Below are 25,897 nucleotides of genomic sequence, written 5' to 3' on the forward strand. Positions count from 1 at the left end.
TTCAGCTAAGGAAAGAAAAGGCCAGGATAGCCTTTTACCACACAGAGCACAAAAATAAGAACAACAAGGACAGCAATGGGCATGATCCACTTCTTCTACAAAGCCATTTTGTATGTTTTCTCTTTTAAAGTGTTGCGGCTACAACAACTACGCAGACTGCCACTACAATCAATATCATTTCCCCACAACTGCAAAGACCATGAGTGCTAATGACCTAGCCTTTACGGGAAGAGATGCACAGGAAGGAGGTAGTAATGATTTAGTTAATCTTTTAAAAATACTTGCTGGGAACATGATACAGTGATATTTGTTTCAGCTATAACATTAGACAATTATTTTTCTAAAAGATAATGCTGGATATTTGTTCTTCCTATTTTATTTTCTGAATGGACCTGTTCTGGAGAGCTTTACTACTAAATGATAAGAACTAATAATTTTTCACTCATTTTTTACAAGCCAGCTAGCGTCAGCGAGTGGAAGGGGCAAGATGTATTTGCTGACTTGTTAATGCTAGTGGAAATATTGTTTTATTCAGAACAGTGTGCATAGTGGTAAGGAGCAGGGGTAGTACCTGAAAGCTTTCTGGTTTGATTCCTTGCCGGGCCACTGCTGTTGTACGCTTGAGAAAGGAAATTAACCCACAATGGCCTCAGTAAAATCCAGCTGTATAAACTGTAATGTAAATCGCTCTGGATAAGATCATCTTATCCAGAGACACAAATGTAATGAAAGAACAGGAACTGCGTAAAAGGGGGATAATACAAGAAGACAAAACAAAACTAAATGGACCTTCACCTTGAGCACAAAACACATTTTAACAGGTTGACATGCTGCAAGATCAAATATAAAAACAAAGAATTGAATAATTTCATGATTTCAAGTATTTTGTTAATAGATTACAATGGGTTATTATCATTATTATTATTTTAGATTAGTAATTTGTCTATACTCAATATACTTTTTGTTCACAATATGCTGTGGGATTACATATTTCCAGTCTTATCTTCAGCAAATGTGTTAAAAATTATATTAATTACTGCAAATCAGTGATGCATTTTCATATTTAGATATGGGGTTTTAAATATATGCCCAATTAAATATCCACACTTTAACTTTTAGAGTCAGGTTGATTGACTTCCAACTGAAAACAACACATTTTTAAATATTTTAAGGTGTTGTATTATTGTTAAAAAAATTGACACAGCAAAAGAAGACACTGTAAAGTAAAATGATGTCACAGAATGTTTTCTCTCCGTATGGAAACAGACTTTATTCTACTCATTCAGGATTCATTTGTTAAATAACACCTGCCACAGTGAAATGGGTTAAATTTGTTCTCGGGAGAATATAATACTACTACTTTTCTTTAGACTGATATTTTAAATGGTCGTGTTGACGTGCCAAATACACAAACAAAAATAGATGCTTAAAGGTGTGAAAGATAAGAGAAATAGATTTACGTAACTGGCTGTATCACTGGATACTGTTAATAACCTGTACATGATTACTAATATAAGCTGTAATTTATAGGTAACTAAGACAGGTTATGTTTGATTTGAAGCATGTTTCCTAACTGCATCATAATTACAAACAACATGTGTTACAACAACAAACAACATGTTGAAGTAAACTCCGGTCACATACTTAAACTTGTGTTTATATTTATATTTATAAATTATTATTATTATTATTATTATTATTATTATTATTATTATTGTTATGCAAATATTCGATTCAATCACAGAGACCTAACAAAGTGACGATGATGATTCAAGGAATTTCTCACTGCATGCCGCGGAGAGAGTTCAACAAATATTTTTGACATATCAGTGGCGAACTGGTACCCAACTATCCCCACGTACCCCTGCCGTCTCCTGATTCTCTCTGTCTCCCCCTCCCGTCTCTGTCTCTATGTCTTTTCTCTATTATTTTCCACTCAGCTTCTCGCAGTTTAAAATGGCGGCGTTGAGCAGCGCCGAGTCCCCACCGCCCGTCTTCAACGGAGACGCCATGGATCGTGATCCTGAACGGGAGAGGGGACTGGAAGAGCTGGGTGCCGGGCTCGACCCCATATGTTCCGGGGGGATCCCCGAGAGCCAGCAGGACATTCCCGAGGAGGTATGCAGCGGGAGATGGTGTAGAGACAGGCAGGGGAGTCGGATACTGAGCGCAGCTTGCTGGATGTAAATCTTCAGGAAACACCGGCTGTAATGTGCAGATTGCTAGCTAGCTATCTTGGGGATGCATTGCAGGGGGGGTCGGATGATGCACTAAAATCCTGGCGATTATGGTAGCTAGATTTTTTGCGTTGATAGACATGCACATTGATTTGCTAAAGTAGTAGCTTTATTTTCTGCAGCGGTATCTGTAGTTTAATATATTTTCATTATTGCTCGCAGTCCCATTGTTTATTACTAGGCCTAGTAATAATTCTTGCTGTTTTCCCATATTTTCCTCATTTGCTGCAGCTGTAGTTGCAAGCTAGGATGTTAGCTAGCTAGCTAGCTATCTACAGTATTGGCAAATTGCGTTCAAGTTAGTTAGCTTGCTAGCTGGCTAGCTAGCTTACAAGTTAGCTAGCCAGCTATAGTTAGCTATTCAGCAAGAGCCTTTCTCCTGAGTTTTTTTTTTTTTTGCCTGCAAGATTGTAGCTAGCAAGCTGACGCACGTAGCTATGTAGCTAGCTAGCTAGCTATATGGAGCGTGTATTCAGTATTTTCACTAAATTAGCTGTTATTGTGAGCGAGCTTATACATTCGCATCATAAATTTTCATAATTCTTCTTTGATTCATCCAGTGGTTGCCGATGTCAGAGCATGGCCCCGTAATGTTTTGTTTGATTTAATGATACATTATTTAGCTAGACTGCTTATAATGACTTTGCTTATAATTAAGGAGTAATACATATGCATTGCATATGTTTTATTATTGGTTGCATTAACTATGTCAGAGTAAATTTATGATGATTAAATTACGGCGTGTCATCTATCTGTAAGGATGTATGATACAGATATTTTGTATGCAAGCTTATCTGAGATTACACATTGCTAGATAGCTATGGGAACAGGTTTGCAGCAGAGTTTAATACATAAAATGTTCTGTTTTGTCATTTAGAAACATAAACTGTCAATGACATGTGTTGTACAAGCTGAAACAAACAAAAATAGTTTGTACATGAAAATTACTAAACAACCAAAAGCATGGAAGTTACTGTCATGAACTCCATTCAATTGTTGTATCAAATGGAGCCTTTTGAAGTCAAACAAAATTAAGACACTGCATCTCTGTGGTGTTATTATTTATCATCATACATGTTTTACAGAAAGATGAAGTCATTCAATTTAAAACAGTGTTGTGGATATTAAGTGGCAATTATTGAAGTAAAAAAAAAAGTTGGCTAATTTATATTCAGAGCAAGATACTGGGCGTATGCATCTACAGGCAACAAGAACTCGGCAGTCATTGCTGAGTATTTTACTGGCCTTTTTCCATTGAATGGTAAAACAAGGTACTGTTGATACATAAATGTAGACAGTCAGTGAAGGATAGTCATTATAGGGATGGTTTGGTCTTGCAACCTTCATGGGTGCTGTACATAGAGTTGATGCATTTACTTGGTGGGAGTTCTGAGGGCTGTGTGCTCACAGCTCCAACCAAAGGAACAAATTAATTCTGTTATTATAATAATATACTCATAAAATTTGACAGTATTAAAAAAATATCATTGCATCCTGCAGTAAGTGCGAACAGTCATAATCTGATTGTAGCACCTATTGAATTTGCTGAAAGAATTTAACACATCAGATTATATTTTTTACAGATAGTATACAGCCTACATATGCCAAAACACTAAGATGACTCGAGTTAGGGGTGTATATCCGTAATTGTTCCCAACCAACAGCCGTTCAGTCAAATGAGATGGCGTAATTATTTAAGTCATCGTACAGAAATGCACTAATCTTTTGTTGCTTTTTGTCACAAACATGACAACTTTTATTTTCTCCAATTTTAAACAAATTTTCACCACCTCAGAAGACCAGACCTAATTTTAGCACTAAAATTAAACTAAAACTAAAAAAAAAAAAAAAAAAAAAAAAAACATCTTAAGTAAGACCAGGTGTAAAAGTAGCCTGTTTGGTTTGTAGATGGATAGACAGCAGCAGCCATTGGTTGCCATTAAAACTATTCTTCTTGGACTCCTACACAGGTTACAAACTAAGACATTGTGCACTGTGTTCTGATCTCCTGTCTCTTTATGCCTGGCCATTTCGTTCTTGATCATTCAGACTTCATATCTGGCCTGAGGCATTGCAACTAAAAGTCTTACAACACAGCGGGAGAGAGACTGAGTCCTGAAATGTTGGTGATGCTTCTGGTCTGTGTTCCATCAGAACCCCAATTGTTATAATAATAATAAATCATGTAATTTGGTAATTTTTTTTTTCTGCTACATAACTAGATGACTGGGTATACAGAGTTCTTGCAAGCTGTACTATTTTGAGACCAAACTCTGCAGGCTAATGTCACTCTTCTTCTTCTTCTTCTTCTTCTTCTAATCTCACTCAATTTCTTTCTCAAAACATTATACGTGTCATGAGGCTTTGGTAATTGGCTTGAGCCAAGGCATAAGCTGTATTCAGATTCTGCTGGTTTTTTTATTAATCATCCCCCATTGAACTCCATTTAGTATGGTATGACCCATTGTAAGTGAGACCAAATTGGTCCTTGTAAGTGGATGGCTTGTTTCTTATAAGCGGAGATTTTAATCGTGGTTAGTATAGGAATGATGGTCTTTTTGATCGCTACATTCAGTTGATTCTTACGTCAGTATTCCTTTTAAGCACTATATTGATTTTGTCAGCGAGCATTTTACTGTTGTCACAAAAGCATAATCAGTTGTTTTGCGGGGTGCAGGGATAATAATAATAATTTTAAAATCTAGTTTGTAAAACGGAAAACTGTATGTCATGTGTAGCCTAATTATTTGTTAAACGTAAGTTGCTAATCAAATTGACAATTCCGCGTTCGTTTGCAGATACCACTATTGTACAACAGCATCTGTTGCGCAGAGCTTTGAGTCATGTGAATGAAACGCCACTTTTTGTTAGTTTTTGGGTTTCTAAAGATTTTAGCGACGTTGTCTTTGCATGCGGCATATCAGCTAAAGATGGCAGCATAACTAAAGTGCATGGGCACTCACTTTTGAGTTCATCTCCTGGTGGATGGAGATGGAAAGGGGTGAGGACCAGAAACTCTTGATTGACAATACGAACTGCCAGGTAGGAAATACTTTACCAAGACCAAGAACTGTGTAATAAGGTACCAGTTCAGACTGCGCTTAAGGCATTTTCCGCTTTGGCCAAGGACATGTTGTCAAGTGTGACAGTGACGCTCTGTATGTCGTTAAAAGCGCATTTCGTTTGCGCCGAATGGCGACAGGATTAAAACTGCAAGACTTGCTGCCCGAGCATTTGGTGTCCATCCGTTTGTTGTCGACGTTTTCGCTTACAGATGGAAGGAAAATGCGGGACCCGCGTCTGACGGAACATTCTCTGGTCACTTTTCTAATAAGAATAGGCTAGTAATAATAATACTTATAGCGCTTTACTTTGGACTGCAGCCCCCAGTTTTCTCAAACAGAAAGTGGAGAAGATAAAACTATTGTATAACGTAGGTGACACGCTAACATTGTAAACAATTGGGGAGTTGGTAACATAAGACGATTTTTTTTCTCTTATTGATTCTTAAATGTGATTGCAACTCTGTCGCCGATGACTGATGCGTTTGTCCGGCAGCATAGCCCTCTTGCTGTGCATAATTATAAAACTAACCAGATTGTGGCGAGCCGGGTTTCGTTTTGGAATGATGACACTGCCAGTGCTCTATTTGTCTAGCCAGCATTTTATTTGAGCAACAGCACACAGGGAAACACAGACAGATATAGACAGGGTAGGAGGGAACTACCTAAAAGGGGAATAAGGTCACACTCACGGTGGGTAAAACAACTGACCATATTAATTATAGGCTGCTTACTTCCCCTTATTCCACACTTTATCTATATAATCTGCTATGGGGAAACATTACTGTTGACCAACCATTTGGTTTTTTATCTCCATCACTCAATCATGAGATATGATGTGTTTTGTTGAGTTTGTGCCTGAGTTAGGCTATCGCTGTGAAAACAGACCAAGAAATTATGTTTTTGTCTCTTCTGACTACAAAACCTGCCACCACGTGTTGGCAGTTCACAGACTTGGTTGCAGTTTCAGTATCGTTAAGATTAAGATTAAAGTTAAGATTACGTTTTTTCAGAAATTGATTTGTTTTTCCCACAACCCCATAAAGGCTATGCACACTTTTTGAAGTCCCTATTTGCTTATCAGTTGCTTCCCTTACCGGTTTCCCTCTGACCTAGCTGCTCAGTTTGTGCAATGGCAGTGTGATCTGGGCTGTAACTACATTTTTAATGCCTCTGAGTTTTAGTTATCCATCAGACTCTGGCTGTTCAGTAAATATGTACATGTGTTAAACGCATGAAATCGTGTAACCTGCCACATGCCATTTTCACTTCAAGCAAGCTCAGCATTCCCCTTTATGACTGTATGGTTAAAGTAGACTGGATACTTGAACAGTGACCCCAGATCAACCTTGTTGTTCAGTAACTTATTGTGAATTTAAAGACACCAAAGGGATATCTGACCCTCACCTGAAGTATGGGAGCTTTTTTGTGTTATTTGACAATAGCAAGGCAGTGTGAAAAATGTCTAGGCCCAGCTTTCATAGGGCATTGATAGACATAGATATGCAGGCGTATAAAATTGATTGTGGTTCCTTGCAGATTTGGAACATCAAGCAGATGATAAAGCTGACACAAGAGCACTTAGAGGCACTCTTGGACAAGTTTGGTGGTGAACACAACCCCCCGTCAATATATCTGGAGGTGAGTGGACTGTAAATAAGTGCTTTTGTAACGTGCACTTACAGTGAGCCTTAGCTTCAAAATCCACAGCGCTAATCTATACTGTACCCGAAAGCCTGTTTGTGCTCCCTTTTCTGTGTTACCACCTTTCAGCCTTGAAGTTTGATGATTTTATTCATATTACTCTGTCTTAGCAGTCTTCTCCAGGTATTCAGAAGTAAAGTAATGTAATTCTTTGAACATACCACTTTTTATTTGGTCATTCTTGTTGAGCTCTTACTTGTCCACTTAATTGCTGTCCCTTTGGATTTGCTAGATAAATTGCTACATAAAACATTTCAATCTAGAGAAAGCTTAAAGTAACATCCCTAATAGAGCATCCTGTAAGTAAGTGTCATATATACTTCTGTAGTGATCTTTAAGTCACCTTTGAGTAACTACAAAGTAACTTGAGATCCCTTTTGTTACTGTTGTGCAATTGGCAAATGACCTTTCAGTAATTCTGGAGCAGCCCTCCTGTGACCTGTTGGTTGGCGGCTTTTCGCAGGCCTATGAGGAGTACACCAGCAAGCTGGACGCTTTGCAGCAGAGGGAGCAGCAGCTGCTGGAGGCCATCGGGAACGGCACAGACTTCCCCTGCTCCGCCCCCACCCCCACCCCCACCCTCCTCGAGGTGAAGACTGGGGGGACCCAAGGGTTCCCCTCCGCCCCCACCACCCTGGCTGTGCTGCAGACCCCTGTGGATGCTGCCCGCAGCAACCCCAAGTCTCCCCAGAAACCCATCGTCAGGGTCTTCCTGCCCAACAAGCAGAGGACAGTGGTAGGTACCCTGAGAGGCTTGGAGGATTACTCCAGCAGTGCCCACCTCTATTTTAGGAGGGAGAAATGAATGAAATTTTCATTTATTTAATTTATTTTGCATATATGTTTTTAGTTTTTTTTTTTTTTTTGAGATCAACTGTTAAATTGTACGTGGTATCTTTAAAAGCTTAACAGGAATTGGTACATTTATGCATACACAGAATGACTTGGTGAACATATTCATATCGATCATGATTTCGGCAATACATAAATGAACTCTGGCTGACCTTAAATGGATCAATGCTTAAAAAAGAGGTAATATTTTTCCATTCACCCTGCTCCTAAGGCATGGTAAAATTGAAGATAGCTAATCACTTCCCTCTGACAGTCAGAAGTGTTCACCCTGAACAGCACTCATCAAATGTATTCCAGCCTTCTGTTTCCCACAGATCTATTATCATTATATTAATACGGTTTTAATTAATAACAGTATTAATACTAAAGTCATGCTGAGTCATTGATAAAGGCTAGTGACAGCAGCTCTGAATATCACAAGATCCGCAGGATGCTAGTCACAGCAGTACGGTTCCGTAAATGCAGCAAATGAACGGTTAGTGCAATGATATCGTCTTATCGTTGCCCCCATCCTACAGTAAATTAGTGTGGAATTGAAGTCTATTAAAACTGCGCATTTAATTCCTAACACTGGATATTAGTATTATTTGGCAGTAACAACCCCAACACCCCCCCACCCCCAAAAAAAACAGAAAACTCTTCTGTGGTATTTAAACCATGCCATTTTTCTCAAGAGGAAAAAAAATCCATATTATTAAAACTGCGCATTCAAGTCCTAACACTTGATATTAGTATTATTTGGCAGTAACAACCCCAGCCCCCCCCCCCCCCCCCCCCCCCCCCCCCCAAAAAAAAATAGAAAACTCTTTTGTGGTATTTAGACCATGCCATTTTGTTCGAGAGGAAAAAAAAAAATCCATTTTATGCAGTGAAATCTTCTTGTTTCTTTCATTAGAGAGCGTAGCTGGAAACGGACGATAGTGTATTTTGAGCGCGCTGTAACTAATGACACAGCGGTGGGCTGAGAGGGCCAGGGCACGCCATAAGCTGCTTAAAAAGAGCCGTAAAAAACCTGCTGGACTGTGGGCACCGTGTCCTGCTCATTACGGCCGGCCTTCTCCGCAGGCCTCGCCCAGGCCCTGTGTAATCTAAAATAAGAGGAGCGCCGAGCCACATCTGCTCCAGCGTCCCCGGGCCGCTGCTGTGGAGCGTTCTGACTAAACAAGATACGTCAAAGCAGGTGGTTTTCAAACCTGATCGGAAATGGCCAATCCCCACCCCCCCCCCACCCCATCTGTGACATTACTGGTAATAAAGCCGGCTTATTTTAACCAGGTTTGTGTAGCCAGGGGTTGGGGCTGTATGTTTTTTTTTTTTTTTTTTTCCCTCTTCTCTCTCTCAGTGGTGTTGAGCAGGGTGTGTCCAGGAGAAAATGAGGGAATTTAGGTGACCTCATTTACTTTGATTGGCTGTACTGTGTGAAGTCGCCGAGGAGCAATGAAAAGAGCGGAGTAAGAGCGAGGCATAGCCAGACTCAAACATAGTGGGGGCTTGCCAGTGGTGGCCGTTGTGCTTTAGTGGACTGAGGGTTCGGTAGCTTTAATAAGCCAGTGCTGTTTCTGACTAAAGCGTCATTGATGTGATTCCTGTATTTTGTTTACAGATAATTAATTGATAGTCCCTTATCCAGAGAAAGGTTGTTGCAATTTATTTTTACAGCTGAGTATCATGGTCTTTGTTTTATGATGTTTTTATCAGCCAAGTGACTCCTGTATCATTTTTATTATGTGCACTTACATGTTATTTATTGTCCTTGGCATCAAAGCCAGTCTCATTCGTGCTTTCCTTCACGAAAAATAGATCACAAAACTTGTCTGTCAGTCACATTGTTCCAACAGTACTTGTGCGCGAATGCTTGAAACAGCTATCCTTAATGACTGTGCGTATCACGTCAAACCCCTTGTGTCATTATTCTTATCCTATCATCTAGAGCATGGCCATTCAGAGCTCAAATTCAGGGATATCCTGTCATTTACCTGAATTTTACTTACATGGCTTTTGAATTTTTCAGAACCTTTTGGGATAGTGTATTTATATTTCATGCATTCTTTACCCCAAGGATTGTCCTTTTCAACCTTAATCCTGAACAATTATGTTAAAACAAATAAGATGAAACGGATCTAGGGTCCTAGCTTTGGGGCAATCTTTCAGTCATGAGTCTAGACTACCCATGACTCATGCAACCACCCCCCACCCCTCCTCCCCCCACCCCCACCCCTGAGGGTCTATGGGGAAAACGTTGGCTGACCTCACGCGTGTTTTGTCACCCTACCCCCCAGGTCCCGGCTCGCTGTGGAATGACGGTACGGGACTCGCTGAAAAAGGCCCTCATGATGAGAGGTCTGATCCCGGAGTGCTGCGCTGTCTACAGAATACAGGACGGGTACGTCTCTCCTAACTGCCCGCCCCATTCTTGCAGCCCCAGTCCGACACCAGCGGATGGCCAGCGTACTGTGCGCTCATCAGTATCACTAACGGTGCAAATCCCTGTCATGGTAGGGCACGGTAGGACTCTCTTGTGGTGGTTTGGTGCTTTTCTTCATCCAAGCATCAGATAGGCTTAATTACAGCCTTGATTGGGAATGTTTTATTTCCACATTCTGTGATGAAGATGGCTGGTAAGCTTGCAACTCTTCAGCACTGGATATTCCACCCCTGCTTTCCAGTGTTCACAGAAAAGGCTGTCAATGCTGTTGGTGCTCTGACGAAAGTCTAATGGCTCAGCTCATTAAACAAGCTTTGCGAAGACCTCAGTGTGGTTTAGTTCATTTCTAGAGGGATAAAGCCCCCCCCCCCATTGATTTGATTGGTTGAACCCCTCTCCGTGGGAGTGCACATGACCTACAGACTCTCAACTATGCAAGCCTTTCACCAACGTCAGGGTGCACCCATTCTTTAGGTCAAAGTTTAAAGAGCTCAACCCATGTGCCTTCATATAACCCCTGCAGCAGAATACGAGGTCAGATTCCAAGGTCATGTGAGACTGAGCATGTTAAGCATGCCAACCGAGGTTACACAGTAGAATGTCATCTGTCGCACTTCCTCTTGTTTTCAGGGAGAAGAAGCCGATTGGCTGGGACACAGATATCTCATGGCTGACGGGGGAGGAGCTACACGTAGAGGTTTTAGAAAATGTGCCACTGACAACACATAACTTTGTAAGTGCTGTACATTCGTATAATACGATACATACATTAATGTTAAATAGAAAAAAAATAATAAGAGTATATTCTGTAGTGTGTTTATTATCAGTGTCAGAGAAAGCTGTGGGCTGATTTTCTCCTGTTTATCTCCTGCTTAGGTGCGAAAGACATTCTTCACTCTAGCCTTTTGCGACTTCTGCCGGAAGCTTCTGTTCCAGGGCTTCCGCTGCCAGACGTGTGGGTACAAGTTCCACCAGCGCTGCAGCACTGAGGTCCCCCTCATGTGTGTGAACTACGACCAGCTAGAGTGAGTAGCCACTCATCCCCCACGCTGTGGTGTTGGGGCTCACGCTGGCATTAAACATGCTACATCTGCAAAGGGTGCGGTTTAAGAAGGGTGGAGGAGGGTTGGATGGAGTTTACGTCAGACAGAAGATTCTGTTAATTTTGGTGAAGGGGAAGGGATTAAGGTTTTCTGTGAAGATTGTTATGTCTGTGATGATTTTACTATTTAGGGCAGCAGTAGTGGTACCCTGTAAGTGTGAATAAAAATGTTTTATGTTAAAGAAAAATATGCTGAAGCCTGTTGGTGTCTATTTTGTGTCTCCCTGCAGCTTGTTACTAGTATCTAAGTTTTTTGAGCACCACCCAATCACACAGGAGGAGGTATCGTCAGAAGGTACCACGCCCCTGTCTGAGGTGTGCCCGTCCCTGCCCCCCTCCGACTCCACAGGGTAAGACCGTCGTCAAAGACTGTAAATACTCACAAGAGTGCCTTTGTCAGAGGGGCAGTAGCTGTGACTGAAAGTCTGAAGGTGATGTTGGAGTTGCTGTCCACTCCTGGTCCTGAAGATATGGAAGTTTTAAGAGGTACCTTTAACCTAGCAGCTGATTGACAGTTGGAACAGCACGTGATTTGAGTTTACATCCCATGAACGGCTCCAGTCGTTTAATGAAGACCTGATTTGGAGCAAAGACAAGAAACTTGTTGGTCTCCCCAGTGTTGGCATGAGAGAGTGCAATTTGTTTTTCAAGGCCTTATCTCCCAGATACTGAATTTCCAATCTGATTGCTGTACTTTTTTAGCAGGGAAATCTAAACTGATCCTGGCCAACACTGACTTCATCCTCAAACGAATCATCATGCTGATGTTGTCACATTTTCGTCGTCCCCCCCCCCCCCCCAGACCCCCCAGGTCCCTGTGCCACCCCATCGCCTCTCCGTCCAAGTCCATCCCCATCCCTCAGACTTTCCGGCCTGGGGATGAAGACCACCGCAATCAGTTCGGCCAGAGGGACCGCTCGTCCTCCGCCCCAAACGTCCACATCAACACCATCGAGCCCGTCAACATCGACGTAAGCCAGCCGGCCGGCCCCAGTCTGCCCCCTGCTGGAGACCAGAGCTACTGTGCTGTCTCCTAGTGTGTTGCAGTTTTAGTGAAGCATTTTACCACATGACTTCACCAATGTTTGTTAGGATTGACCCAGTCTAGCTTCCCTCTTTCCCCAGTTCTGAGAGTGATAGGGGCTTACAAAGCAGAAGAACATGTCTGGACACGCCAGTCTTTTGATATGGCCTACACGCAACATAATTATTCACATGACCCAAGCTAGATACAATGCTGCAGTTTATGTAATACATAATTAAATCTAACATAATTATTTTTGTAACACAAGTTAAATCCTACAGTGCTGTGCATAAAATTTGTTTGGTGAATACGTATGGAAGTCATTTTGAATATTATATACATTATATAGCGGATGGTAAATGTATATCTTTTATTTCAGGACCTAATTCGAGATCAAGGTTTACAGAGGTCCGATGGAGGTAAGAGTCTCGTCACTTCTTCACTTCCTAAGAGGTTTTGCCTTCACCATGTAAGTTCCATTCATGGTCAGGAAGTCTTGATTTCATGCCATTTGGCTGGTTCCCCAATGCAAACGAAGGGCTGGCCTGCTCAGTAAACAGGTACCAGCCATCCCTTCTTTGATTAGTGTGTCGTCTTTGATCAGTGTGGCCTTCTCTACCTCCACCTCAGGTAAAGCCTGTTTTTGACCTTAGCACATAGTGTATTTCTTGACAGTTTCTTGTTGATTTGAATTTGAGGTTTGTTGAAGGCTATGTGTAACAGCCACAGAAGATCAGAAACAAAATCATTAGGAAAACAGAGAAATTGTACATTATTGTCTTTTCTTGTCTAAGTTTTTCATGCTATATTAAAATAAAGCAATACAAAGAGGTGGCTAAAATCAGCTGATCTAAAGTCTAACGGAGAGCTTGCTGATGTGGGCATTATTGCACCCTGATCTTCTACACCCTGCAAACATCACTTTAAAAGACAATGTGCCACCGTAAGACTTGCTGTTCCTTCCAGCACCACCCTTAAACAGGAGTCCATGTGACCCCTCAGTCTCTCTCCCCTCTTGTTGCATAGGTTCTACGACAGGGCTGTCGGCCACGCCCCCTGCCTCCCTCCCTGGCTCGTTGACCAGTGTAAAGGCTGCCCAGAAGTCGCCCAGCCAGCCCAGGGAGCGCAAGTCGTCGTCTTCGTCTGAGGATCGCAATAAAATGGTGAGACGCTATGCTCCTGTCACCCAGGTGGCTGCTTGGACGGCTCTGAGCATAAGCTCACTTTGTTCTGTAGCTTGTATGCCTTTCCAGAGGTATTAATGATATGCAGCAGCTATGAGCTTTTCGCACCTGTTCAGAAAAAAACACAGTATTTGAACTTAGAAGGCCGTAGTTAATGAATTCTTCCATTTGAGTTGTTTCCACGTAGGACTTTGTGTATTAAATCTTTAATTCCAAAGTGGACCACATCTACAATGAATCAACAAAATATAAAACCAACAAAACCAAGCACAGGACATAAATGAAAAGTCATTAGTGATTAGGTAATTGGACAGGAAAGGCAACCTAATTTAGGCTGCAGAACCGAGCAAGATGGTTCATCAGCTGATGCATTCCCCCCCCTCTCTTTTAGAAAAACCTGGGGCGGCGGGACTCCAGTGATGACTGGGAGATCCCGGAGGGCCAGATCACTCTGGGACAGAGGATAGGGTCGGGATCCTTTGGGACCGTCTACAAGGGAAAGTGGCACGGTAAGCGATGGGAGAGGGGTGTGACGGCAAGGGGGCTGTCCTGCGGTGGAGGGGTTCCGTTTTTAGGTCTTCCTATATGCTCCACTGCACTGTATTCACTCGAAGTAGAGTAAAGGAAGAAAGTCTGTTGGTGCAATTGTCTTCACGTTGTCATATGATACAGATACAGGTATATTCCTTCAGCTCACAGCAGCATATTTAGTCTCTGATGTTTTCATGTCAGTTTTCTTCAGTTTTTTTATTTGACATTCTGTATCCTTTGTGTTGTGTGCGTTCAGGGGACGTAGCGGTGAAGATGTTGAATGTCACTGCCCCAACTCCTCAACAGCTGCAGGCTTTTAAGAATGAAGTGGGTGTTCTAAGGTAATCAAAATAACAACTGCGTAATCATCCGTAGTCATACAGAATGTACCAGTTTATACATGAGGACCTTTATATTGCTTTGAAGTAAATTTAGCACCATTATTTTCACTCTGAAAATTGAGTAAAAATCGACTGGAATCCATCTTTAATATGCCTTAGTTTGATGGGTAATATTGTTTTTACACATACATTGCTGTGTGCTTGAATGATGTGTTGTAAGTGATGTTGTGAAGAGTAATGCCGGCTAACTGCTTGTAACAACAACTGAACAAATTTTTCATAACATTTTTAATAGTGCAGGAAAGATTTCTCTTACCTCTCACCTTGTCTTAATTTGGATAAAAGTTTCTGCCCATCCATTTACAAATACACAGCCTGCTCAAAGTAGTCAAGAGCTCAGATCCAGTCTCTGAATGTCACACGTTTGCACTGAGCACAGTATCTTTGCAGTGTTTGCGCGGCATTGCTGAAACGTTTCCCTGATGTTTCCCCCTCCCACAGAAAAACGCGGCACGTGAACATCCTGCTGTTCATGGGCTACACCACCAAGCCCCAGTTGGCAATTGTCACCCAGTGGTGCGAGGGCTCCAGCCTCTACCACCACCTGCACATCATCGAGACCAAGTTCGAGATGATCAAGCTCATCGACATCGCCCGGCAGACCGCCCAGGGGATGGAGTGAGTGAGCGAGCGAGCACTAGCCGCCCTTCTGCCACTGCGGGCGGTGTGGAAATAGAACGATAGCAGCACTTGTGGTCTGTACGAGCATTGTGCACAAGTGCGGGTGCGGGGTGTTGGCTCTTGGTGAATTGATGTTCTCGCAGGCTAACTAATAAACTGTTACACAAAGAACTTCAGTCTGGAGCGTGGTCGAAGATGAGGTAGAAACAGGTTTTATTGATGGTCTTCAATACAGCAAGACTTCATACATGAAGGTCGGCTTCAGGTACTACACGCACTAAGTCTCACTTAGAGTCTTAAGCCTTGCACACTCGTCCTCACGCTCAGTCTGTCTCTAGTGCGGCTAGGTAATTCTCGCACCCACACCTAGATATATGTACACGACTCTGGTCCGTGCCACGTTGTTGTTGCGTTGCTTCTGTACTAAACAAAGAACAAAGAACATCTTATACCATCCCTGAGCTGTCCAGAGTGGTTAATTATAACTGTCCTTGCATCGCCTAGAGTCTGGCGCCTAATTGGAAAAACATTGCTTCTGAAGGTATCTCTAGATTGATAAGGAGTACACTCTGACCCAACTCCTCTTTGTCACAGACACTGACAAGGGAGGCAGAGTGGGAGAAAGTTCAGCCGGGTAGAGAACCCCTATATCACCTAAGAACAAAACCTTTATTATAAAAGAAGCTTCTAGGAACTGAGGTACCTTGGTTGTGCTGATCATCCCAAATGGTTAAACATGTCATGACTAACCTAATACTGAACTACAGCTACATGAGTGATTTCTACAGCTATATGAGTGCTCGAAATCATAGGCCTCACCGTTGGGACGGCCTTGTGCCACGTACACACTTTCAGTGTGCCTTGTGTGCATGATTAGTTCAACATAGCAGCATCTCTTGGAAAGTAGGCCACAGGTCACAACTCCGTGAGCGGCCTAAAAACTACACAGTCACATTATACACTGTGCATACTAATTCTACCAAACTAATCAGTCTACCAATATAATGAGCACTAAATAATCACCACTATTCTTCAGTCCCCCGTCTGATCATTCCCAAACTCATCAATGATCACAAAAAAGGAAAGTGATTATATGTGATAGATAAAGTGATTATATATATAAGCGAAGCGAATCTTATACTCTCAAGAGCATAGGCATCTTGCGTTTCTAGCATTAATAAAAGGAAAGGAAAGCTAATAGAAAAACGAAGTCTCAGTCAAGTTCAACGTCGTTGTCATCTGGGCCACACGTGCAGGTGTCATAGCTCTGCTGACCAAGCAGGTTACACCCTTAAAAAACAAACATATGCCCAAAATCAAAACAATAAAAGGTGTCACAATCTGAATGATCTGGGGTAACAATTCTCCCGCCCAAGATCCTAACCATGTCTCCCAGCTCCACTTCTGAGATGCTTTTAAGTGGGCCACTTGCTCGTAAATGTCTTGTACATATGTGGTGACATTAACAAACGCATCTGGTACATACGTGCAACATTCTTGTTTCAAAACTGCACATGTTCCGCCTTTATCTGCCAGAATAATGTCTAAGGCTATGCGGTTTTGCAACGTCATTTGACGCACTGAATGTAGCTCCTGATTTATCAGTGTCAATGCTCCTGCTGTATCATTAGCAATTTTGTCTAAGGCAAAAGCCATCTGCCTAATCTCATCTAATGCGACAGTAATACCATAAGTTGGAACTAATGAAGCAAAGAAACGTTGAGTTGGGGTAGCAACAGTTTCTGTGCTGTGGAACACGTCCCTCTTACCTCTATGCTTGATGTTAACCATACGCATAGCTGGTACTACATATGCCGTATAGCACGATCCTGACCATTCAGCAGGCAAATATGAATAAGCATGCTTCCCACAAACATACATTGTCCCATTTGGAGCGGCTTTGTCTTCAGCTCCTAAATTTGGCATTAAAACGAACAAGGATATTACAGCAAAATGTCCATGCCAATGCATCGCTTCCCATGGTCTTAAAGTAGAAAGACTATAGTTACATGAACTTCGTCCCAAAAACATACCCGTACCATTGTTTTCCCAACATAACATACCCTCAGGCGCATAACTCAATTTCACTCGCTCTGGGGGGCTTGATGGAATTGGTCGTGTATAGAAGGTCACGTTTCCCTCAAAGAAGGGGCTTTGTGTGTCATTATATGCTGTAGCATAGTCGGCTAATGTGAATGGAACTGATACGTATGGATATGTGTTAGAAGATGTTGGCAATAACCCACACACCCAACATGAATCTTGTCCCTTTGCCCTAGCATAGCTGTGTGCCATGGCTAGAAATGTGTTATCCCTGTGCGTATCATGATGACTGTCATAATGTGCTTGAACTTTCAAAAACAACACAAACACCACAACAAACCACATATTCATCATAGATGTTATCACACAGAATGTCAATATATCAGTTCATAGATGATCTTGAACGATGTTCCCAAAGATTCTGTCGTCGTCCCTCAGGCACTCTCGATGACAAACGAGGCGATGTCGCAGCTCAGGAGGAGGGTCACTCGATCCACAGGTTGATCCAGGCCAGCTCCTGTAACCTCTGACTGCCCAGGACTCAGAACCCTGAAAGATACACAAACACACAAACACACAGGAAAACGACCAACACATCATAGCCGTAATGACATTTTAAGCGTCCTAACTAACTGTCAATTCCAGTAATTCCACTACTTTCCCCCGTCTGGCCCTCCAGCAGGGTCGTAACACAATGAGAAGTATTAACATGAAACAGCATGAAACATGTCATTTCATGTTTTCTTCGTCTTTAGGTAACCCCTGGAACATACTGCCTCCAGTTCTACCCTCCGACTCTTCCCATAGCGCTGCTGTTGTACTCTCCCTATTCTTTTGGGGGCTCAGCTAATTTACAATGACTTGCATGAATCCATTTCTGCTTCCCCTGCACCTTGACTGCAGCGTCTGTCACCAATAACACCTGATAGGGTCCCTCCCATTTCGCTTCCAATGGTAACCTTTGGGGCTTGTGAACCATGACCCATTGACCAGGTACTAAAGAATGTCCCCCGTCAGGTGGCTGTTTCCACGCCTCCACCACCTGCTGGGCAGCTGTTCGAACTGCTTCAGTCAATTCAGTGCAATAAGAAATCAATTCCAATTCGTCAATTCATTGGCGCACATACGTAAGGTCCGTCGTTCCGTTGTTCAATTGCCGCTGCGAGGGGTTGCATGGAGGGGACTACTCGTGTCCCAGAAACAACTCCAAGAGTTCCCTCTGCTTCTCTTCACTCAGGTTCTTGAATTCCCGAACCAAGTTGTCTTCAGCATCCTTACGTTGTGGACCGTTGCCTTTTCGGTTTCCCGTGCGGCATTCTCTAGCCCAATGTCCGTACTTCCCACACTTCCTGCAGGCTCCTGTCTTGCCCTTCTGATTCTTCTGCTTCTGTGCAGCCACATTGCGGATCTTGCATTCAAGATCTGTTTCCACTCTTCTTGCTGCTGTCACCAGGTCTTCAAATGTTGTGCGGTTATCTTCCCATCCAGGCGTGCTCAACTTGACCGCCTTCCGCACTTCAGGTAACAGGCCTTGCATGAATGTTGCCTTCAGTGGGCCATTCGCATTCCCTCCGATGTTCCGTTCATTGAGGCCTTCTATTCCAGAATGTCTCAGGAACAGCTTGGAAAACCGGTCTGAGTAGTCATCAATTGCTTCTCCGGCTTTCTGGATGCAGGCAGCAATTTTTCCCCAATCTGTTGTTGCTCTTGTAGCTCGTTGGATCCACAGACGAATTGCTTCCCAGGCATTACCCAAATTCTGTCTATCATCTCCCAATGCTGTTTCAACTTCATGAGTCACTCTAGCGATTTCAGCAGTGTTAAGCACTGTACACAGTAACTGAAGGCCAACACTGGGATGCAGGCGATAGATGTGACGCAAACGCTCAATTGTTGTCCAAGTCTCCATCCCTGCCTTGCGTGGATGCTGCAGGCCTTTGGACCACTTATCAATTTCTTCTGGCTTGCATGCTTTGTGAGCGTAGATCATCTGATCCCCGTGCCTTTTCACCACTAGGGGCCTTAAGCGCCTTTCACTGTTGGGCTCAGAATCATCTGCAACAACCGTGCTTTCCTCGTCATCATCACTAGAGGCGCCCATTGCCATTGCTCTGAATGCATATCGTCTTTCAAACTGAACTGCTTCCTCCATTTCCGCATACGGGTAGACACTGTAGGGAGGAGCAGTGGGGCAGGCGTGAGCTCCCCTTTCAACTGTAGCTCCGCCCCTGCAGTAGGGCTCCTGCTCCTTCCCATTTTCTCTCAGTCTGCCTCTGAGCTCCGACAGCTCCTCTTCTAGCCTCTTGCATTTCACATTCTTTTCTCTTATCTCCTCAGCCAACGCCCTGACATTTTCTTTCTCGTGACTCAATTGCCTCTCAGACTCCGAAATTACTTGCTTTTCGTATCTTTTCCGCAATTGACCCAACACCACCAAAGTTAATGGCACTCTTTCTTTTTCAGGCACACGTTGCGACTTTCCCCAAGCTTTCTTAACATCATCAATTGGCCACACACCACCAGATTCAAGCTCAATCCCATACTTTTGCTCAATCTCTTTTTCAACTTGTTCCAATTTAAAAGTGGACCGCAAATACGCCGTACTCATTGCCACCATTGTCTCAAAATCAACATCGGGCGCAGCTCTCCCACCCTTCTCAGTAGTAGGAATCTGCTCCGTTTTGTCAGCACCAGGTTCAGAGTTTCCCTGAGCACCCGCCATTATCATCAATCTCAGGCTGTTGTCACACCAGTGCTAGTTCTCTCACTAGGAAAACTCAGATGTCTTTTACACACTACTCTCCTCCTCCCGGAGAGTTTCACTCCGTCGGTTGTTTGAATAGAGCTCTTTATCCAAACACCGTAAACCACAAGATATATACACACACACTCACTCGCTCACTGTCGACAGTACAAAAACACATAAAACAAATAAAACACATCAACGTCTAGACAGCTCTTCCGTTCCCTGACGGGCTTCTACAGATCTATTTCAAACTGTAGGAATATCGCGATCTTCCGTGACAAGGCACGTGCATCCACGAATTCAAGCGTACACATACAAATGCCAATTTTCCACCAGTGTACCCTTACTCGTAGGATATCCGCTATAGCGCTCTCCCAAAGGAGCTATGCATTTAACCGGTCACTACAGACTCTTTTTCTCTGCAGTCAAGGTGCACCACACACTTTGCAGTTTGCAAATTTTCTTTCACCCTCGTGTACACATCAAACATACAATGATTACAGCTCCCTCATTGTAGGCACGTATCTTCACAGTTCTTTGTCTAACTGTTAGCCTTTACTTATAGTGTTACATGTACTCTGTAAATGTCTCGGTTCTTTCTGGAACCCAGCAAGGTAAGGAAAGGGGCTCACCAATTGTTAGAGAAGATCAACAGATGTTGAAAGCGCGCAAGTGTCTTCTCTTCACTTTCTGGCAGGATCTCTCCTTTTCCTCGTGGATCCGAGTCACGGCACCAAGTTGTTGGCTCTTGGTGAATTGATGTTCTCGCAGGCTAACTAATAAACTGTTACACAAAGAACTTCAGTCTGGAGCGTGGTCGAAGATGAGGTAGAAACAGGTTTTATTGATGGTCTTCAATACAGCAAGACTTCATACATGAAGGTCGGCTTCAGGTACTACACGCACTAAGTCTCACTTAGAGTCTTAAGCCTTGCACACTCGTCCTCACGCTCAGTCTGTCTCTAGTGCGGCTAGGTAATTCTCGCACCCACACCTAGATATATGTACACGACTCTGGTCCGTGCCACGTTGTTGTTGCGTTGCTTCTGTACTAAACAAAGAACAAAGAACATCTTATACCATCCCTGAGCTGTCCAGAGTGGTTAATTATAACTGTCCTTGCATCGCCTAGAGTCTGGCGCCTAATTGGAAAAACATTGCTTCTGAAGGTATCTCTAGATTGATAAGGAGTACACTCTGACCCAACTCCTCTTTGTCACAGACACTGACAAGGGAGGCAGAGTGGGAGAAAGTTCAGCCGGGTAGAGAACCCCTATATCACCTAAGAACAAAACCTTTATTATAAAAGAAGCTTCTAGGAACTGAGGTACCTTGGTTGTGCTGATCATCCCAAATGGTTAAACATGTCATGACTAACCTAATACTGAACTACAGCTACATGAGTGATTTCTACAGCTATATGAGTGCTCGAAATCATAGGCCTCACCGTTGGGACGGCCTTGTGCCACGTACACACTTTCAGTGTGCCTTGTGTGCATGATTAGTTCAACATAGCAGCATCTCTTGGAAAGTAGGCCACAGGTCACAACTCCGTGAGCGGCCTAAAAACTACACAGTCACATTATACACTGTGCATACTAATTCTACCAAACTAATCAGTCTACCAATATAATGAGCACTAAATAATCACCACTATTCTTCAGGGGTGACAGGGCTCTGTCGGTTGATCGTGCTAAAGTCTGCATCAGATGAAACTTGGCTGTTCAGGCAGTTTTTTTTCCATTATTATTCCAGTGAAAGTGGTAGAGTTGGTCTGTATGAGAGTAAAAGAACTCCTCTGCTGCTAAAACTTGGTGGTGGCACAACTGAATTGGCAAGCTGTTTCAAATTAAACTCTTGGTGTGATATCACAACTATGTGGTAGTGATTGGGCACTGTTCGGTTTTAGTCAGGGCAAGGATTTCAGTGGCCCATGTTTATGGTATATCAATCTCATATTTGTGCAGACAGTGTGATGCCTGAAAAGGTCTGTGATTGAGTATGTAAAAAAACTATCAGATTCATTTTATGGGAACACGAAAGAAAAATTCTCTAGACCAGACATACAACTTTGTGTCTGAGCTGCTGCGGAAATGGGCAAGAAATTATACCACTGCAGTGGCGTAATGTTGAAGTCTTCACTATCGTATTTCTATTTTAATTTCCAACTCTTGAAACATTAATGGTGTTGTGTCTAGTCACAGAGAACCACATATTCAATTTCTGGACTAAAACTGCTTTTCTTCCCTCAGCTATTTGCATGCCAAGTCCATCATCCACAGAGACCTCAAGAGCAACAGTATCCTTTTGCCCTGTCTGCCTTATGAATGCAGTGGATACTTTCACTGGGTGTTAATGTACAGTATACTCCAAAAGCTGCTTATTTGTCCTTATGAAATGAAATCGGAGGATGAAAGACAAGGGTGAAATGCATCTGAATATGTATTCTAAAAAATAAAACAATACAAACTTGAGGTATAAATAAGTAAGTAAATACATACATAAATAAATGCATGCATGCATGCATACATACACACACATACATACATACATAACCTTATTTAAAAAGAAGTGCCTTGGATGGCATTTCGATTTGTCAAGTACATTCCTCATTTCTAAATGCATGGTATGTCTTGTATGACTGTTAATGTGGTAGTAGCACAATCTGTTCTCACAGTATCTGCAGAAAGCCAACAGAAGGGTGTCTTTACAGCACAAAGGAGTTCCTTTAACTCCCCTGCTTGTCAGACATTTTCCTGCATGAGGACCTGACGGTGAAGATCGGGGACTTCGGTCTGGCCACAGTGAAGTCCCGCTGGAGCGGGTCGCACCAGTTCGAGCAGCTCTCCGGGTCCATCCTGTGGATGGTCAGTACTGTGTTTTCACTGGACCGGTTTGGCTGAAGCAGCCCTGATTAATGAAACGCTCCCTGGACACTTCATGTATGCCAGCGTCTTACTTCTTAAATGTATTCAGTGGCTTTTTTATCTTCTCACAATTTTTTTTTTTTGACCACGATTGTCTCTCTGCTTATACCAGTAAATGTTTTTCCTCCTTTTTCCTCTTGTATTGTCCATGTCAGAGGGCCATTCTCCCTGTATCTCAGGTCACACAGGTTGGGCCTCTGACACAGGCAGCCTCAGTACAGCTGTGCTCATTTCACTCATAATCTGGTGGAATCAGGGCTGCAGCTCCCACATATATCTGCTCTTAACAGCACACGTCTCCCACAGTCTAATGGAACTGCGTTATATTCATTAAATGTACATTCATACTGATGATTGTTTTTATGTTGTACATATTTATCTTGTTTCTTTGAATATTCAGTGTGTTTAAGAAGCATTAGTATGTATTTTTTCAAGGTTTTTGTTTGCTAAATTTGCCTACTAAATTCCTCCTCCTCTTCTGCCTCCTACTTCTTCTTCCTCTTATTGTTTGTCTTGTTACTATTCTTCTTATTATCATGTTATGTTGAAAGCTGGGCGGTGCCGTAGGTTTGCCCTCGGATGGTTTGGGGTAACCCTCTCTCTGCCCTCAGGCCCCGGAGGTGATCCGCCTGCAGGACAAGAATCCCTACAGTTTCCAGTCAGACGTTTACGCCTTCGGCATCGTGCTGTACGAGCTCATGTCCGGAGCACTCCCCTACTCCAACATCAACAACCGAGACCAGGTCACTGCCAGCTCACAATATGCACTGTCGTATTCTCCACCTCAGAATAGCATTCCAAGCAAATAGTTCAGTTTTTGCCTCCTGAACCTACTCATGCCATCAGATTTTAAAAAATCTGTTGAAAACAAAAAGTCAGCTTCAAATTATTACATGCACATATTGTGTGTGTTTGCCATAGGACGTGGTTAAATAATTGCTTAAATAATACTTCAAAGTCTTCATGACAATTTAAATTATTTGGATAACTTGAGGCTTAGCTGTTGCTGTTGATTCCAAATATCAACATAGTCCTTTCTGTTTGAATAACAATTAAAAAATGTCTTCCATCAGAGTCCTTGATTTAGGTCCTCCTTTCTTTATAATCTTTGTGATCTTTGACAGAGAAAGCAGTATATTTGGTTATAGTGATAAACCACAGATGACAAACCATTAGACTTACTTGGAGACTATGATGCTTTAGAGTTAGCGATGCAGGATTGGGCTGGCTTTGACCTCCGCCTCCATTGTTTGCTCCCACTACTGCAGATCATCTTCATGGTTGGGCGGGGCTACCTGTCCCCGGACCTCAGCAAGGCACGCAGCAACTGTCCCAAGGCCATGAAGAGGCTGATGGCCGACTGCCTGAAGAAGAAGAGAGAGGAGCGGCCTCTCTTCCCCCAGGTAAAATTCCCTAAACGCACCTCAGCAGGGAGTTACACGTGTGGGACCCTGCATGCCACATTGACCCCCCAGTCAGAGTAAATGCTTCTGGTCACTGCTGAGAGTTCCAGTCGTTCTGTTTAAACGCACATGGAAAGCCAGGAGTGCATTGTTGGCTCTGAGTATTTGCCCGTTTTAAATCTGTGCCTGTAGCAAATGGAATTGAGCTGGCAAGTCTTGCTGCTGTTGAATATTCATGAGCACCTGCCTCTGCTGTGGGTTCCACAATAAAGGGACGGACCTTTCAATGTTAAATGCAGATAGTCTGATATCATATAATAGCAGATGTTGTGTCAGTGGTTATTTAAAAGAACCAGGACTTATGTGGTGTTTTCTCACCTTTTTTGTGGCTATAATGAATACTGACCCTTGCCAGATTTGCCAGTTGGTAGAATATGCCGCTCAGTACAGGTTCCTGGCCGGGGGCGTGATGGACTGCTGGTTTGTCCCCATTTTGACAGATCCTGGCCTCCATAGAGCTGCTGGCACGCTCCCTACCCAAAATCCACCGCAGCGCCTCAGAGCCCTCTCTGAATCGGGCCGGGTTCCAGACGGAAGACTTCAGCTTATACGCCTGCGCCTCCCCCAAGACCCCCATCCAGGCGGGCGGTTACGGTGAGCAAGCCACCTCTTGTGCCAGGGCATCAGCACAAAACAAGCATGTGATCAGCCATTTTGGTTAACGGGACTTGAAAAAATTAGAGTAGTGTGTATCAGAGAATGAAATAGGTATTCAGCTACTGCTCGATGAATGTACATTTCTACTGACCTAACCTGTAGCGGTTGTCCATATTGAACACGCATGTAGTTACAGCTACAGTTGTTAAACCTATATATGGTATGGGCAGTTACACTAAGGTGACAACCACAATATGTATGCACACAGTACGCAGTAGATGTCTGTATGTGCAGTGTAAATACACAGATATTAGGACCTAATTCTATCTAGAAGGACACAATTTTCACTCAGTTTTCTTCTTGTTCTTGATTTGTCTTAACAGGGGAGTTCTCAGCATTTAAGTAGCAGAAAAAAAAAATCCACGAGTACATCCCTTGTCATATTTTAAAAAGTCTTGTGTTCCTACAGTGGGTTCATCCATTTACAAACAAACAAAAAAAATGAGTTACTAAAATGTGCTGTTCCATTCCTCGCAATCTGAAGAGCAACAACCGCGCCGGAACAGCGAAAGAAAAAAAAAAAGATGAGAAATCACAACTGAAATGGAGAAAATTGACATTAAACGAGATTAAATTGAAAGACGCAAGTTAAGTTGAAACAAAGAAAAGTTAAAAATAAAAAACGAAAACAAAAAAAAAACAAGTTAAGTAAATCAGCAGGAATCCATAACCTTGACGGTGTGGGAAAACCCCTTAGGAGACAGAGCTTATCCTCCAGAGATCTCCCTCCATCCGCACAGCAGCGAGGGAGGAGGGAGGAAAGCAGGAAGACAGGATGGAAGAAATGAGGGCAGAACTGAGCTGTTGTCACGGTGATGCCTCATCTTGTCCCCTCCTGCCGGTTGGGGGTCGCACGAGTTGAGATGGAGCGCTGCACTTTGACCAATGGCACTAGAGGGCTGTGTAAGGGGCAGTCAG

General features: G+C 43.0%; 1 protein-coding gene across 1 annotated transcript; it reads left to right on the forward strand.

Moving 5' to 3' along the window:
- Positions 1-1,918: 1,918 nt before the first annotated feature.
- Positions 1,919-25,886, forward strand: LOC118770284 (serine/threonine-protein kinase B-raf-like). The gene is made up of 19 exons (XM_036517866.1): positions 1,919-2,118; positions 6,839-6,940; positions 7,467-7,739; positions 10,135-10,238; positions 10,911-11,013; positions 11,157-11,305; positions 11,613-11,732; positions 12,194-12,353; positions 12,786-12,825; positions 13,433-13,569; positions 13,982-14,099; positions 14,378-14,462; positions 14,964-15,140; positions 22,185-22,231; positions 22,681-22,799; positions 23,471-23,602; positions 24,128-24,262; positions 24,763-24,916; positions 25,303-25,886. The coding sequence occupies exons 1-19, from the start codon at positions 1,957-1,959 to the stop codon at positions 25,323-25,325; spliced, it is 2,340 nt and encodes a 779-aa protein (XP_036373759.1). The 5' UTR covers positions 1,919-1,956; the 3' UTR covers positions 25,326-25,886.
- The last annotated feature ends 11 nt before the right edge of the window (positions 25,887-25,897 follow it).

This window comes from Megalops cyprinoides, chromosome 23 (assembly GCF_013368585.1).
Source record: "Megalops cyprinoides isolate fMegCyp1 chromosome 23, fMegCyp1.pri, whole genome shotgun sequence".
NCBI lineage: Eukaryota > Metazoa > Chordata > Actinopteri > Elopiformes > Megalopidae > Megalops > Megalops cyprinoides.